Source organism: Pecten maximus, chromosome 19, assembly GCF_902652985.1.
Source record: "Pecten maximus chromosome 19, xPecMax1.1, whole genome shotgun sequence".
Classification (NCBI taxonomy): domain Eukaryota; kingdom Metazoa; phylum Mollusca; class Bivalvia; order Pectinida; family Pectinidae; genus Pecten; species Pecten maximus.
The window spans coordinates 13,151,064-13,164,851 of record NC_047033.1 but is presented as its reverse complement, the minus strand read 5'-3'; the positions used below and the strand labels follow the sequence as shown (position 1 = coordinate 13,164,851).

The following is a 13,788-nucleotide window of genomic DNA, read 5'->3' as shown; positions in this document are numbered from 1 at the left end:
CTGAAATATTTACAATTTGTAAAAATTTACAAATATTTCCAAATATTGATAATTACAAACAATATTGATAGCAAATGATTTTATGTCCATTATGATGTAATAATTCTGCCTTAAGAAGTAACAATGGCAGTATATTGTCAACTAAATGTCTCTTCTATTGATACTGTTCATATATTGAGGAATCAAATGTCTGGACAGCAAACTGAATGTGTAATGTCAATATACAAAATAAGCTGCTGTGTCATGACGTTTACAGTCAATATAAATGACACACTTTGGATATGGTAGGAGGACCAGACTTACTTCAAGTTCCCTGTGAAGCCATCGCTGATTGTCTTTACACTCCTGTTGGACTTCCTCACGGATGATTTGTCGTAGCTATGGGATGGAAAGACAAATTAAATACAGACAATGATAATGAAGGTTAACTACTATAGCATTTATCCTGTAATGAGCCGAGGAGACAACAAATCAACAGAATCAGAGTGAGGGATGCGTTTATTGTGAGACAATGGAAAGGTATTTGTAAGCATGTTCCTGGAACTGTAATGGACAAATGGTGACACATTCCTACACATACTATCAGATTTGTTGATGAAATCAAGAGATGAATTATGATCAATCACTTCAAAAACATATTTACACTATAGCAAACAACAGTATAATTCCATATAAAATCTCGATCAATTTTTTTTTTTTTTCATTTTATCTTTTATATTTGCATTACAGATTAAGCTTTCATACAAAAATATAATAATCTACTCGTTGTATATTTGGTCACATGACCAAGAAGATGTATCCCTATCGGCTATTAAGAAGGTATGTAACAATTAAGAGGAAGTAATTCTCAAGGAGGGGAGATAACTTACATCCTGCATGCTGCCTGAAGCCAGACTGGAGGAACTAGACATTGCGGGGGGCTCGGAAACCTTCTGTTTGATGTCCCATAACATCTGGGACACCTCCGGCCACCAGGGGACCTGAGGTGATGGCTGGAATGGCTGGTCAAGCTCCAGGTCTATGTTGGATTTATAAATCTCTTGTTGAAACATTTGTTCCCGAAGGAGATTCACCATCTACAAGGACAAGGATACATCTGTACATGGCTTATTCTGTCATCTTCATTTATATCAAGTACAATACCATTTATCGTAACCCTTTCTCAAAGTAATCAATGGCCTAATTGATCACAATAGCTGTATGATTTGTGCTAGTATACTTCCTCAGTAATAATGACCTTGACTCCTATATTTCCTAGTTCAACAGCATCTGATATAACGTTATCTCTGATAAATGACCTTGACCCCTACAATATTCAAAATGAATCATCTATGTTACAATTGCTCCGTGGCTAATGACCTTTGACCCCAATTCTCAAAAAAATTTTGATCACATATCTTTCAACACCTACACCTTTCCACATCTTTGACCAAGATATCCTGTATGGCATTGTGTTGTTTGACTTTTTCTTAATTCAAAACTCTAATGAATGACCCATGATTCCTTAATTGTGACCCATTCACCTTTGATCTATATATACCGACCTTACATTTCAGTAGTTACAAATGACTGAGACAAATACCTTATGTACAACCTCTAGCACGATCAGAGGTTGGAATCTATCATTTCCAACTTGTGTTGCAGCCATTCTGTTTGCAAGGTATTGCTCCATTTCTGTGACTTCTTTCCGTACCTCAGTCCACAGGTGCTGCAGTTCATCCAATTCGGTCCTAATTATCACAGAAAATTCAAGTTTATAGATACATTTAAATGCCAAATACTGTAAATGTCTATATTGTTCAAATGTCTTATGATTTAATGCCATAAAGCTCATATCAGTTATCAATTGTTAAATGACCTAATTATACTGTTGATAGGATGTTAAAAAATACTATGGATAAATAATATTGACTTTTCTTTAAACTTTAACAGATATCTGTCCAGTCATGAATCAATTATCCCAATGATGGAAATATATACATCATCTCAGTCATAATAAAAATTGGCTGTCTTAATTAAATGGATAAATAAACTAGTCTTAATTAAAGAGGCTTACCCGCAGACGGACCGGTAAACGGCACATCTCCGATCACTAAATAAACTTCAGTACACGTTTCTATGTGACAAAATTAGAGGCTTTCCGACTTTATTTCTTGAAAACAATTACAGAATATGTATTTAAAAGACGTTTTAAAACTCAACCTGAGAGGGAAATGTATGGAATATAACGGCAAATCTTCTTTGTAAATCGCCGCTGCCTTTGAAGTTATCACTGTGCGGCACTGTGCACGTGCTTGTTTCTTTGATGTGTCAATCAAATTAGACTTATTGCGGGTTGCGATTAAATAAATAATATTTAAAAATGAGGTTTTAATATCACTTTTCAGCGTTTTATAAGGAAAATAAAATGAAAAACTCAACAATTCCAACAATCTGTCATGTGTAAAAAATCTTTTTCTATTAGCCAATTTTTCTGATCTCTCTGCGGGCAAGCCTCTTTAAATGAATATATATATATTTATATAATAAACAAGCTGCTAATTTTCCTATAAATATGAGTTATGAAAAGAATCTTACATTTGTGTCTATGTCATTTCTTCAGTATTCCTCGTAAGAATTACAGACTACTTATTAAACTAAATACTGTCAATAATTAATGAAGTAGTCTTATCTGGCACTTTATAAATTTTGCTAATTGTAGATCAAATAAACGTGAAAATGTATATCTGTATATTTACTTATCATCAGGACTAAGCTCATCCCAGACAAGCTGTTTGTTGACTAGGAAGGTTGTCTCCATTACATTCAGCTCCAACTTGTACCGATGGAGGGCATACTGGACTAGCTGGGTCTCCTCCTGTAGTAACTGAAACCAGACTTCCCAGTTAGACTTAGGCATTTCTATCAATAACCTGTAGTCTAGTTTATTTCATACAATATTTTGTGATTATATATAGTCTCAGTCTTTGTCGGGGATTAAGTTTCGTGCAAAACAACCATGCCATGTAAATATGATAAATATTTAATGTAATTATCAATATAATAAGTATTTATTGTCATGCTATGTTTAATTTTGATGACCATGAATAGATCAAAATGAAATCACCCTTGAATATCACCAACCATACAGTACCGATTCATACATAAGAAAATTAATTAATATTGAAAACAGATGTTTTATAGTAAAATGATAATGATTTCCTGACAGTGTGTGAATCCTATAACTGTTCAAACCATTAAGAATGAGGATTTATAAGCAACTAACTGGCAAAAAAGGTTTACCTTGAGAAGAAGATTCCCGAAATCTTTAACCTATTTGACCCTTTTCACTTGAAAATATGTCATTTTCTATGGTATATTATATTTGATGTGACTTACCAGTCGTTGCTGAATGGAGGGCCAGGTTTTGATGGGATGTTTAGGCTGATACTTTGTTACTGGTACAGAACCTCGTGTCTCCTGCTGTAAAACACCAAAATCATGTTACCATATACATTCTCAATTAAGTAACAATTAAGCAACAATCGAGTCATAGCAACTGCTTTATTAAACTTAAAGTAATATTTACTAAGTATATTCCTATTTACTTTGTTTAACACACGGGTAGATGATCAGCAGGAATCCAGACCTAAAACAATTGACCCTACTTAATATCTTACCTGGAATGTTACTGGTTTGTTGACAAGCTGTTTTAGTTTGGTATATTCGATGGATTCGTCCATGACACTTGAAACACTACCATCGAATGAAGAGTTAACGCTGCGGTTAAGATCGACAAAACGACTGTGTCTTTCTCCATCAGTATCAGAATCAACCTGACGTTTGTATGGCATGTAAAGTGATTCACTGGATGACAAGATCTTGGATGACCTTGATCTGTGTTTTGCTGTTATAGAGTGTTGGTGAGGTAAGTATGAAGGTTGATTCGGCGTAGATGCCCATTCTGGGCGGACAGGTCTCTTCAAGGGAGTAAACTCTAAGGGATTAACCGAAGCACTAGAAGTAATTGATCCGTAACTCATATTCATGTCTTGACTACCTGTGTCCATATTTGGAGATATTTGTGATGCATTGTCTTGGTAGGAAAGGGAAATAACTCCCTTTTCAGCACCAGACCCTGACAACTGTCCTGATTTTATCCACTCCCGAGGGAGCTCAATGGTCAACACAACAGATCGGTCAGACAAAGTCTCATTGCCAGAGTCGCACTGATCCGACTGGACGGTTTGAATCTTTTCAAATCCAAGTGTGGAATCTGAACTTCCAAATATGTCATCGGTGGAGATTGAAGCATCTTTTCTAACAGCCCTTTTGTCACTAGGGATGACAAACACTGGTCTGGGAATGGTGTTGTTTGAGCCGAGACTTGGTGAGGGAGGTCTCTCCTGGACGTTTTGGAGGATTGTAGCACTGCTTTGATAGGTCTGGTCGCTTTCTGCACTGCTGCCCATATTAGACACCTATAAAACATACAATAAAAGTCATCAATGTTATCTTAATTTTGATTGGCTGAGCAAAATCATATATTATACAATTTATGCAGATAGTATAGATGACCCTAACACTCTAGGTGGATCCTTTACCCCTCTACTGGATACAGAGACATGCAAGCTGATTGTTAGCATGCATGTAGCTATGAACTGTACCTGCTGCCCCCCACAACACGATCATTAGAAGTGACTAAATTCAAGATCCTATGTTTTCTATATTTCTAATTTTTTCCCTCCTAGGACTCCCTTGACACTGCCTCACTTTTGACATTCAGTTCCAGGTTTGCTATTGTAGACAGAATTTAATGTATTGTTGCTACTGAACCCCTCTCTAGTCCTCTGTGAGGAGAGCCACACCCCTTATTATACATCATTGAATCTTGACTTTAGCCAACAAATACTCCAGACCAAATTTCATCAAAATTCTTTCATTCATTCAGGACTAGTAGTAATTTAAAAAAAAAAAATGTTGGCAGATGCCAGACGAGGGATGAATGATGGATACTGCACAATGGCATATGCTCACAAGACTTTTGAGCCATGCAGGTGTGCTACAAAAAGGTAAATTCCTCTTCTGATTAGCACTCAGCATTTTGGGAGTGGTCCACGACTGCTTTGTCCGTTGTCAATATAATTGTGACCGAGTGGGGTGTCCGGCTGTCTTTGGAAGTATACTTCAGTGAGGTTGCACTATAAATTTGGCATCAGTTGGAAGTATGCTTCAGTGAGATAGCACTATAAATTCAGCATCAGTTTTATGCTATCACAAATAGACAATATCTCACAAAGCCTCCCCAAAATACACATGTATCCACTACTCACATGCATCTTTAGCACAAGTGAGTCTGTCCTTATATTAGATGACCATAACTGTTGACAGGACATTGAAAGATACATAACTGAAAGCAAAGCTGAGGGTGATTGGGACTTACAGTCTGGAGAATCAGAGGTTAGGATATTAATCACAGCATCAGGACAGGTTTCTTCATTTTTCAGTCGGAATTCTGTCCAGAAATCTGGTCACATGTCTACAGGTATATTTTCTTTGATATTTCTGATAACTATGACCATCAACGTTCAATGAATTCACAAATATTTACATCCTGGTAACAGATGTTTCAACAAATTGACCTAGATTAATTCATACAAAAGCCAGATATTTTTGCTATACAAGAGGACCAATGGGCATGTATCCATCACCTGATTCTAATGAACTTTGAAGTTGATGCAGGTCAGTTATGTAGATCAATGCTAAGCTGTTTGCTACTTTATTCAAACATAAAAGAAGGCTAAGTTTATTCATTGAAAATATATACAGGTCTATCTCTCAGGTTTCTGGGCTTCCTATAATAATGAGAAGTCATTGTTTATAGAGTTTAGCAAATTTGACCTCTGTGACCCTGAAAATAGTTCAAGGTAATTAATTTCAACAAACTTGGTGGCCTTCTTCCCAGCATGCTGCAGGTGCAATATCAGGTCTCTGGGCCTCTTGTGTAATTGAGAAGAAGTTGTTTAAACCTATTTGAGGTTGTGACCTTGAATGTAGGTCAATGTCATTCATTTGAACAAAATTGATAACTCTTTACCCTAGCACACTACAGACATATAGGTCTTCTTGGTTATTGAGAAGTGGTTGTTCAAAAGATTTTAACCTATTTGACCCCTATGACCTTGAATGTAGATCAAGGTCATTCAATGAAGCATATGTTACCTGTCCAATATCAGGTATCTGGCTTCTTAGTGAGATAAACACTGTTTAAAAGATTCTAGCTTGTTTGACCAGTAGCTGTGACCTTGAGCAAACTTGGTAGCCCATAATCCCAGCATAAATTTTTGTAACAGGCCCAATATCAAGTCTCTCAGCCTCTCAGTTATTGATAAGAAATTGTATATAGGAAAAAGTTGACAATGGACACACAGATGAATGCTGCACCCTCCGGACAGGTGAGCTAAAATGCATAAAAAACATGATTTCATTCAGGCTTGATGTTTATTGTTTGTTTAATTTGGTGGGTTTCATATACAACAGAGTACAATATATATTTAGTGTTCAAGGACACAACAATTTAGTGCCCTGACTACCAGAGGACTAAAACAAGCAATTCATTCTTTGACCTGAGCCCAGCATCATACCACTACACCACGTATGTGCACTGTACCTCTTAACACACAACATTTACAGGAAACATTGATCAGGAAACATGAAAATATGTACATATAGATATACATCACCGGTTTAATCATTTCAGATCTAACCATACACAATACTTCAGTTAAACCTACCTTTTCCTGTACATCTATGTGGTCCCCTTCAGCAAACCCACTACTATCTGACTGGACACTCTCCATCCTGCCCACGACTTCTGTAACAGCGAAAAACAGTTTAATTCAGTTTCAGCAAGTTTCAATTCAAATGTCAGACATACTTCTTTGGCATTCTTCATAATCTAGGACCAGTCAAGATGTGAATGATCGTCAATGACTGATCTAAGATACACAGCAGGAAAACATCACCAATAAATACGTATACTTAATTCATTTTCCAGCTGTTTAAAGAGCTCAAATTTCAGAACCTCAAAAAAATAGAAAAATAGACTATCATGTTTTTAGTTGAGAATTGTAGAGCTCATTTTAAACTAAATAAGGCAGGCACAAAAAGAAAAAATCAACACAATCTTGGTTAAGCTGAAGACTCGATAGGGATCGATCAATCCATATGAGCAGAATGCAATATGCATGTACCTCAATCTCTAGGTTAAATTAATCTCAGCTGAGGTATTCAGATGATATATAGAGTGGTCCAGTTTACATATGAATCTATGAATCTACTAAATACTATACACACCTTATACTCAGAGAAATTCTTCAGAACAAATTTTAGCACTTCTTTAGTGGAATTATATTGATGACAAACCTACCTGACATCCTCTGTCAATGACGTACATATACTACACTCAGTTTTCCTATACAATGTTCATTCTGTGTATTGTCAATTGCAGAAATCACTAAACTGTATCAATAAATAGAAATTCAAGTAGTGCTACGTCAGAGTTTTAGATTACCATATTTGAAGTCCTATAATTAGTGTCATCCTAGAAATTCTTCAGTTAAAATATCATCATACAAATTAAACAGTCTGTTCATCCTGTAAAACAGTTGATGAGACATAATTTGCTTTATTATTAAAAAACAACATCCTGAAATTCCTATAACTAAAAGATTGTCCTAAAAATCCTTAATCAACGGAAAACACTGTTCTAGAAATCCTCAACAAAACACCATCCTAGAATACCTTAATCAAAACACCATCCTAGAAATCCTCAACAACACACCATCCTAGAAATCCTCACACATCCATCCTAGGAATCCTCAAAAAACACCATCCTAGAAATCCTTAATCAAAACACCATCCTAGTAATCCTCAACAAACATCCATCCTAGAAATCCTTAATCAAAACACCATCTAGAAATCTTAATCAAAAACACCATCCTAGAAATCCTTAATCAAAACATCCTAGAAATCCTCAACAAAACACATCTCGAAATCCTTAATCAAAACACCATCCTAGAAATCCTCAATCAAAACACCATCCTAGAAATCCTTAATCAAAACACCATCCTAGAAATCCTCAATCAAAGCACCATCCTAGAAATCCTCAACAACACACCATCCTAGAAATCCTCAACAAAACATCATCCTAGAAATCCTTAATCAAAACACCATCCTAGAAATCCTCAACAAAACACCATCCTAGAAATCCTTAATCAAAACACCATCCTAGAAATCCTTAATCAAAACACCATCCTAGAAATCCTCAACAACACACCATCCTAGAAATCCTCAACAAAACACCATCCTAGAAATCCTTAATCAAAACACCATCCTAGAAATCCTCAACAAAACACCATCCTAGAAATCCTTAATCAAAACACCATCCTAGAAATCCTCAACAACACACCATCCTAGAAATCCTCAACAAAACACCATCCTAGAAATCCTTAATCAAAACACCATCCTAGAAATCCTCAACAAAACACCATCCTAGAAATCCTTAATCAAAACACCATCCTAGAAATCCTTAATCAAAACACCATCCTAGAAATCCTTAATCAAAACACCATCCTAGAAATCCTCAACAAAACACCATCCTAGAAATCCTTAATCAAAACACCATCCTAGAAATCCTCAATCAAAACACCATCCTAGAAATCCTTAATCAAAACACCATCCTAGAAATCCTCAATCAAAGCACCATCCTAGAAATCCTCAACAACACACCATCCTAGAAATCCTCAACAAAACATCATCCTAGAAATCCTTAATCAAAACACCATCCTAGAAATCCTCAACAAAACACCATCCTAGAAATCCTTAATCAAAACACCATCCTAGAAATCCTTAATCAAAACACCATCCTAGAAATCCTCAACAACACACCATCCTAGAAATCCTCAACAAAACACCATCCTAGAAATCCTTAATCAAAACACCATCCTAGAAATCCTCAACAAAACACCATCCTAGAAATCCTTAATCAAAACACCATCCTAGAAATCCTTAATCAAAACACCATCCTAGAAATCCTCAATCAAAACACCATCCTAGAAATCCTCAACAAAACACCATCCTAGAAATCCTCAATCAAAGCACCATCCTAGAAATCCTCAACAAAACACCATCCTAGAAATCCTCAATCAAAGCACCATCCTAGAAATCCTCAACAACACACCATCCTAGAAATCCTCAACAAAACATCATCCTAGAAATCCTTAATCAAAACACCATCCTAGAAATCCTCAATCAAAACACCATCCTAGAAATCCTCAACAAAACACCATCCTAGAAATCCTCAATCAAAGCACCATCCTAGAAATCCTCAACAACACACCATCCTAGAAATCCTCAACAAAACATCATCCTAGAAATCCTTAATCAAAACACCATCCTAGAAATCCTCAACAACACACCATCCTAGAAATCCTCAACAAAACACCATCCTAGAAATCCTTAATCAAAACACCATCCTAGAAATCCTCAACAAACACCATCCTAGAAATCCTTAACCAAAACACCATCCTAGAAATCCTTAATCAAAACACCATCCTAGAAATCCTTAATCAAAACACCATCCTAGAAATCCTCAACAAAACACCATCCTAGAAATCCTTAATCAAAACACCATCCTAGAAATCCTTAATCAAAACACCATCCTAGAAATCACTCAACAACACACATCCTAGAAATCCTCAACAAACGCCCATCCTAAAATCCTCAACAACACACCATCCTAGAAATCCTCAATCAAAACACCATCCTAGAAATCCTCAACAAAACACCATCCTAGAAATCCTCAACAAAACACCATCCTAGAAATCCTTAATCAAAACACCATCCTAGAAATCCTCAACAAAACACCATCCTAGAAATCCTTAATCAAAACACCATCCTAGAAATCCTAATCAAAACACCATCCTAGAAATCCTTAATCAAAACACCATCCTAGAAATCCTCAATCAAAACACCATCCTAGAAATCCTTAATCAAAACACCATCCTAGAAATCCTCAATCAAAACACCATCCTAGAAATCCTCAATCAAAACACCATCCTAGAAATCCTCAACAAAACACCATCCTAGACCATCCTAGAAATCCTTAATCAAAACACCATCCTAGAAATCCTCAATCAAAACACCATCCTAGAAATCCTTTATCAAACAAACACCATCCTAGAAATCCTTAATCAAAACACGCAACATTCAAGAAATTCTTAATCAAAACACACACCATCCTAGAAATCCTTAATTAAAACACACACCATCCTAGAAATCCTTAATCAAAACACACACCATCCTAGAAATCCTTAATCAAAACACACACCATCCTAGAAATCCTTAATTAAAACACACACCATCCTAGAAATCCTTAATCAAAACACACACCATCCTAGAAATCCTTAATTAAAACACACACCATCCTAGAAATCCTTAATTAAAACACACACCATCCTAGAATTCCTTATTTAAAACACACACTCTCCTAGAAATCCTTAATCAAAACACACACCATCCTAGAATTAAATAATTAAAACACACACCATCCTAGAAATCCTTAATTAATACACACACCATTCTAGAATTCCTTAATCAAGACACACACCATCCTAGAAATCCTTAATTAAAACACACACCATCCTAGAAATCCTTAATTAAAACACACACCATCCTAGAAATCCTTAATTAAAACACACACTCTCCTAGAAATCCTTAATCAAAACACACACCATCCTAGAATTAAATAATCAAAACACACACCATCCTAGAAATCCTTTATCAAACACACACCATCCTAGAAATCCTTAATTAAAACACACACCATCCTAGAAATCCTTAATTAAAACACACACTCTCCTAGAAATCCTTAATCAAAACACACACCATCCTAGAAATCCTTAATTAAAACACACACCATCCTAGAAATCCTTTATCAAAACACACACCATCCTAGAAATCCTTAATCAAAACACACACCATCCTAGAATTAAATAATCAAAACACACACCATCCTAGAAATCCTTAATTAAAACACACACCATCCTAGAAATCCTTTATCAAAACACACACCATCCTAGAAATCCTTAATTAAAACACACACCATCCTAGAAATCCTTTATCAAACACACACCATCCTAGAAATCCTTAATTAAAACACACACCATCCTAGAAATCCTTAATTAAAACACACACTCTCCTAGAAATTCTTAATCAAGACACACACCATCCTAGAAATCCTTAATTAAAACACACACCATCCTAGAAATCCTTAATTAAAACACACACCATCCTAGAATTCCTTATTTAAAACACACACCGACTAGAAATCCTTAATCAAAACACACACCATCCTAGAATTAAATAATTAAAACACACACCATCCTAGAAATCCTTAATTAATACACACACCATTCTAGAATTCCTTAATCAAGACACACACCATCCTAGAAATCCTTAATTAAAACACACACCATCCTAGAAATCCTTAATTAAAACACACACCATCCTAGAAATCCTTAATTAAAACACACACTCTCCTAGAAATCCTTAATCAAAACACACACCATCCTAGAATTAAATAATCAAAACACACACCATCCTAGAAATCCTTTATCAAACACACACCATCCTAGAAATCCTTAATTAAAACACACACCATCCTAGAAATCCTCAACAAAACACCATCCTAGAAATCCTTAATCAAAACACACACCATCCTAGAAATCCTTAATTAAAACACACACCATCCTAGAAATCCTTAATTAAAACACACACCATCCTAGAATTCCTTAATCAAGACACACACCATCCTAGAATTAAATAATTAAAACACACACCATCCTAGAAATCCTTAATTAATACACACACCATCCTAGAATTCCTTAATCAAGACACACACCCTCCAAGAATTAAATAATTAAAACACACACCATCCTAGAAATCCTTAATTAATACACACACCATTCTAGAATTCCTTAATCAAGACACACACCATCCTAGAATTGCTTAATTAAAACACACACCATCCTAGAAATCCTTAATTAAAACACACACTCTCCTAGAAATACTTTATAAATACACACACCATCCTAGAATTAAATAATCAAAACACACACCATCCTAGAAATCCTTAATTAAAACACACACCATCCTAGAATTCCTTATTTAAAACACACACCGACTAGAAATCCTTAATCAAAACACACACCATCCTAGAAATCCTTAATTAAAACACACAACATTCTAGAAATCCTTAATTTAAACACACACCATCCTAGAAATCCTTAATTAAAACACACACCATCCTAGAATTCCTTAATCAAAACACACACCATCCTAGAAATCCTTAATTAATACACACACCATCCTAGAAATCCTTAATTAATTCACACACCATCCTAGAACTCCTTAATCAAAACACACACCATCCTAGAAATCCTTAATTAATACACACACCATCCTAGAAATCCTTAATTAATACACACACCGACTAGAAATCCTTAATCAAATTACACAACATTCTAAAAACTCTTAATTAAAATACCAATCTATATATATAGCAATCATTAATTACAGCATTATCCTAAATAATCCCTGATTATAAACAACAGTGTCCTTGGATATCCTATGAACAGGTCTACATATATACACAATGTATATCTAGCAGGTCTATATATATACACAATGTATATCAACATGTAAGGTAGAATTGTCACTGACCTATATAACATACCTAACATACCAACCAAATCAATACATTACTGATGCACAACTAGACATTTGTATATAACACTCAAATAAACACACCTTTCCTACAGTAAATGATATGGCAGTGTGTTCTGTTCATATTCCATAATACTTCTATCAAAGACTAAATGACACTGTGATCAGGGCCTAAAATGTGCTCTTCAAACTGAAATTTGACAAAGTTTTTTTTTTAACAATAGTACATGGATGAATTTGTCACAGATGAGAGTGGTTCCCTATCTTTCAATTACATCATTATTATATTTCATAGACCTTATTTTTTTTTATTTCCTGTAGAAATTAAACCATGCAATTTCTAATTGCGTTTCCTAAATCCTTTAATCAAGTAAATACTTTTTACATTTTATTTGTCTGAAATGCAATGACGCATATAGTTTTCTGTTTGTCAAAGTTAAAATATTATATATAAGTTAATAAAAAAAAAATTAATAATAAAATTTAATTCTGACTCAATTATCTTCTTGTTTTTTTTGTTTTTTTGTTTGTATTTTTCTTATTTAAATATATATATATATATATTAATGTATTTATAACAATATAACAGATCAAATTTTAAGTATTTTTTGTCCGTGCATATTTCATACTGTACTGAAAATTTGTTTTCGGGAAGTTGCCCATCTTAACATTTTTTTTTCAATTATGTAATAGATTAATATCTAAAATTCAATTTAAAATATATAAATACTGACCATTTGCCTGTCCCATCTTTAACGTGGAGATAATTCCCAGTCCCGTAGATACTGTCTAGGTTACTTTTAAATCCACAGTTGATATAATGTTTGTAAAAATCAGGATAATTCAGTGCCACTCAATCTGTTACTGTATGTTTCCCCACTGTAGTCTTGACCATCTGTTGTCCACTACTAACTACATTGTAACCGGTCAGGATTTTCACAACCTCATTATAAGTCAAACTCTAGGCATACGTCCAATTCATAAAACTTGATTAACTTTTGTTGTGGCGTAATTGTAATTTCT

The 13,788-nt window shown here is 34.8% G+C and overlaps 1 protein-coding gene across 1 annotated transcript in view; it reads right to left on the bottom strand.

Moving 5' to 3' along the window:
* The window catches only part of LOC117317700, a 93,221-nt gene that overhangs the window by 7,361 nt on the left and 72,072 nt on the right, over nucleotides 1-13,788 (bottom strand). Inside the window, exons 10-16 of the mRNA XM_033872577.1 lie at nucleotides 6,774-6,853; nucleotides 3,660-4,460; nucleotides 3,379-3,462; nucleotides 2,739-2,866; nucleotides 1,583-1,730; nucleotides 870-1,076; nucleotides 304-378 (exon numbers count right to left, since the gene is read on the bottom strand). Of these exons, the coding sequence (XP_033728468.1) occupies nucleotides 304-378; nucleotides 870-1,076; nucleotides 1,583-1,730; nucleotides 2,739-2,866; nucleotides 3,379-3,462; nucleotides 3,660-4,460; nucleotides 6,774-6,853 (1,523 nt within the window). The remainder of the gene's footprint in view (nucleotides 1-303; nucleotides 379-869; nucleotides 1,077-1,582; nucleotides 1,731-2,738; nucleotides 2,867-3,378; nucleotides 3,463-3,659; nucleotides 4,461-6,773; nucleotides 6,854-13,788) is intronic.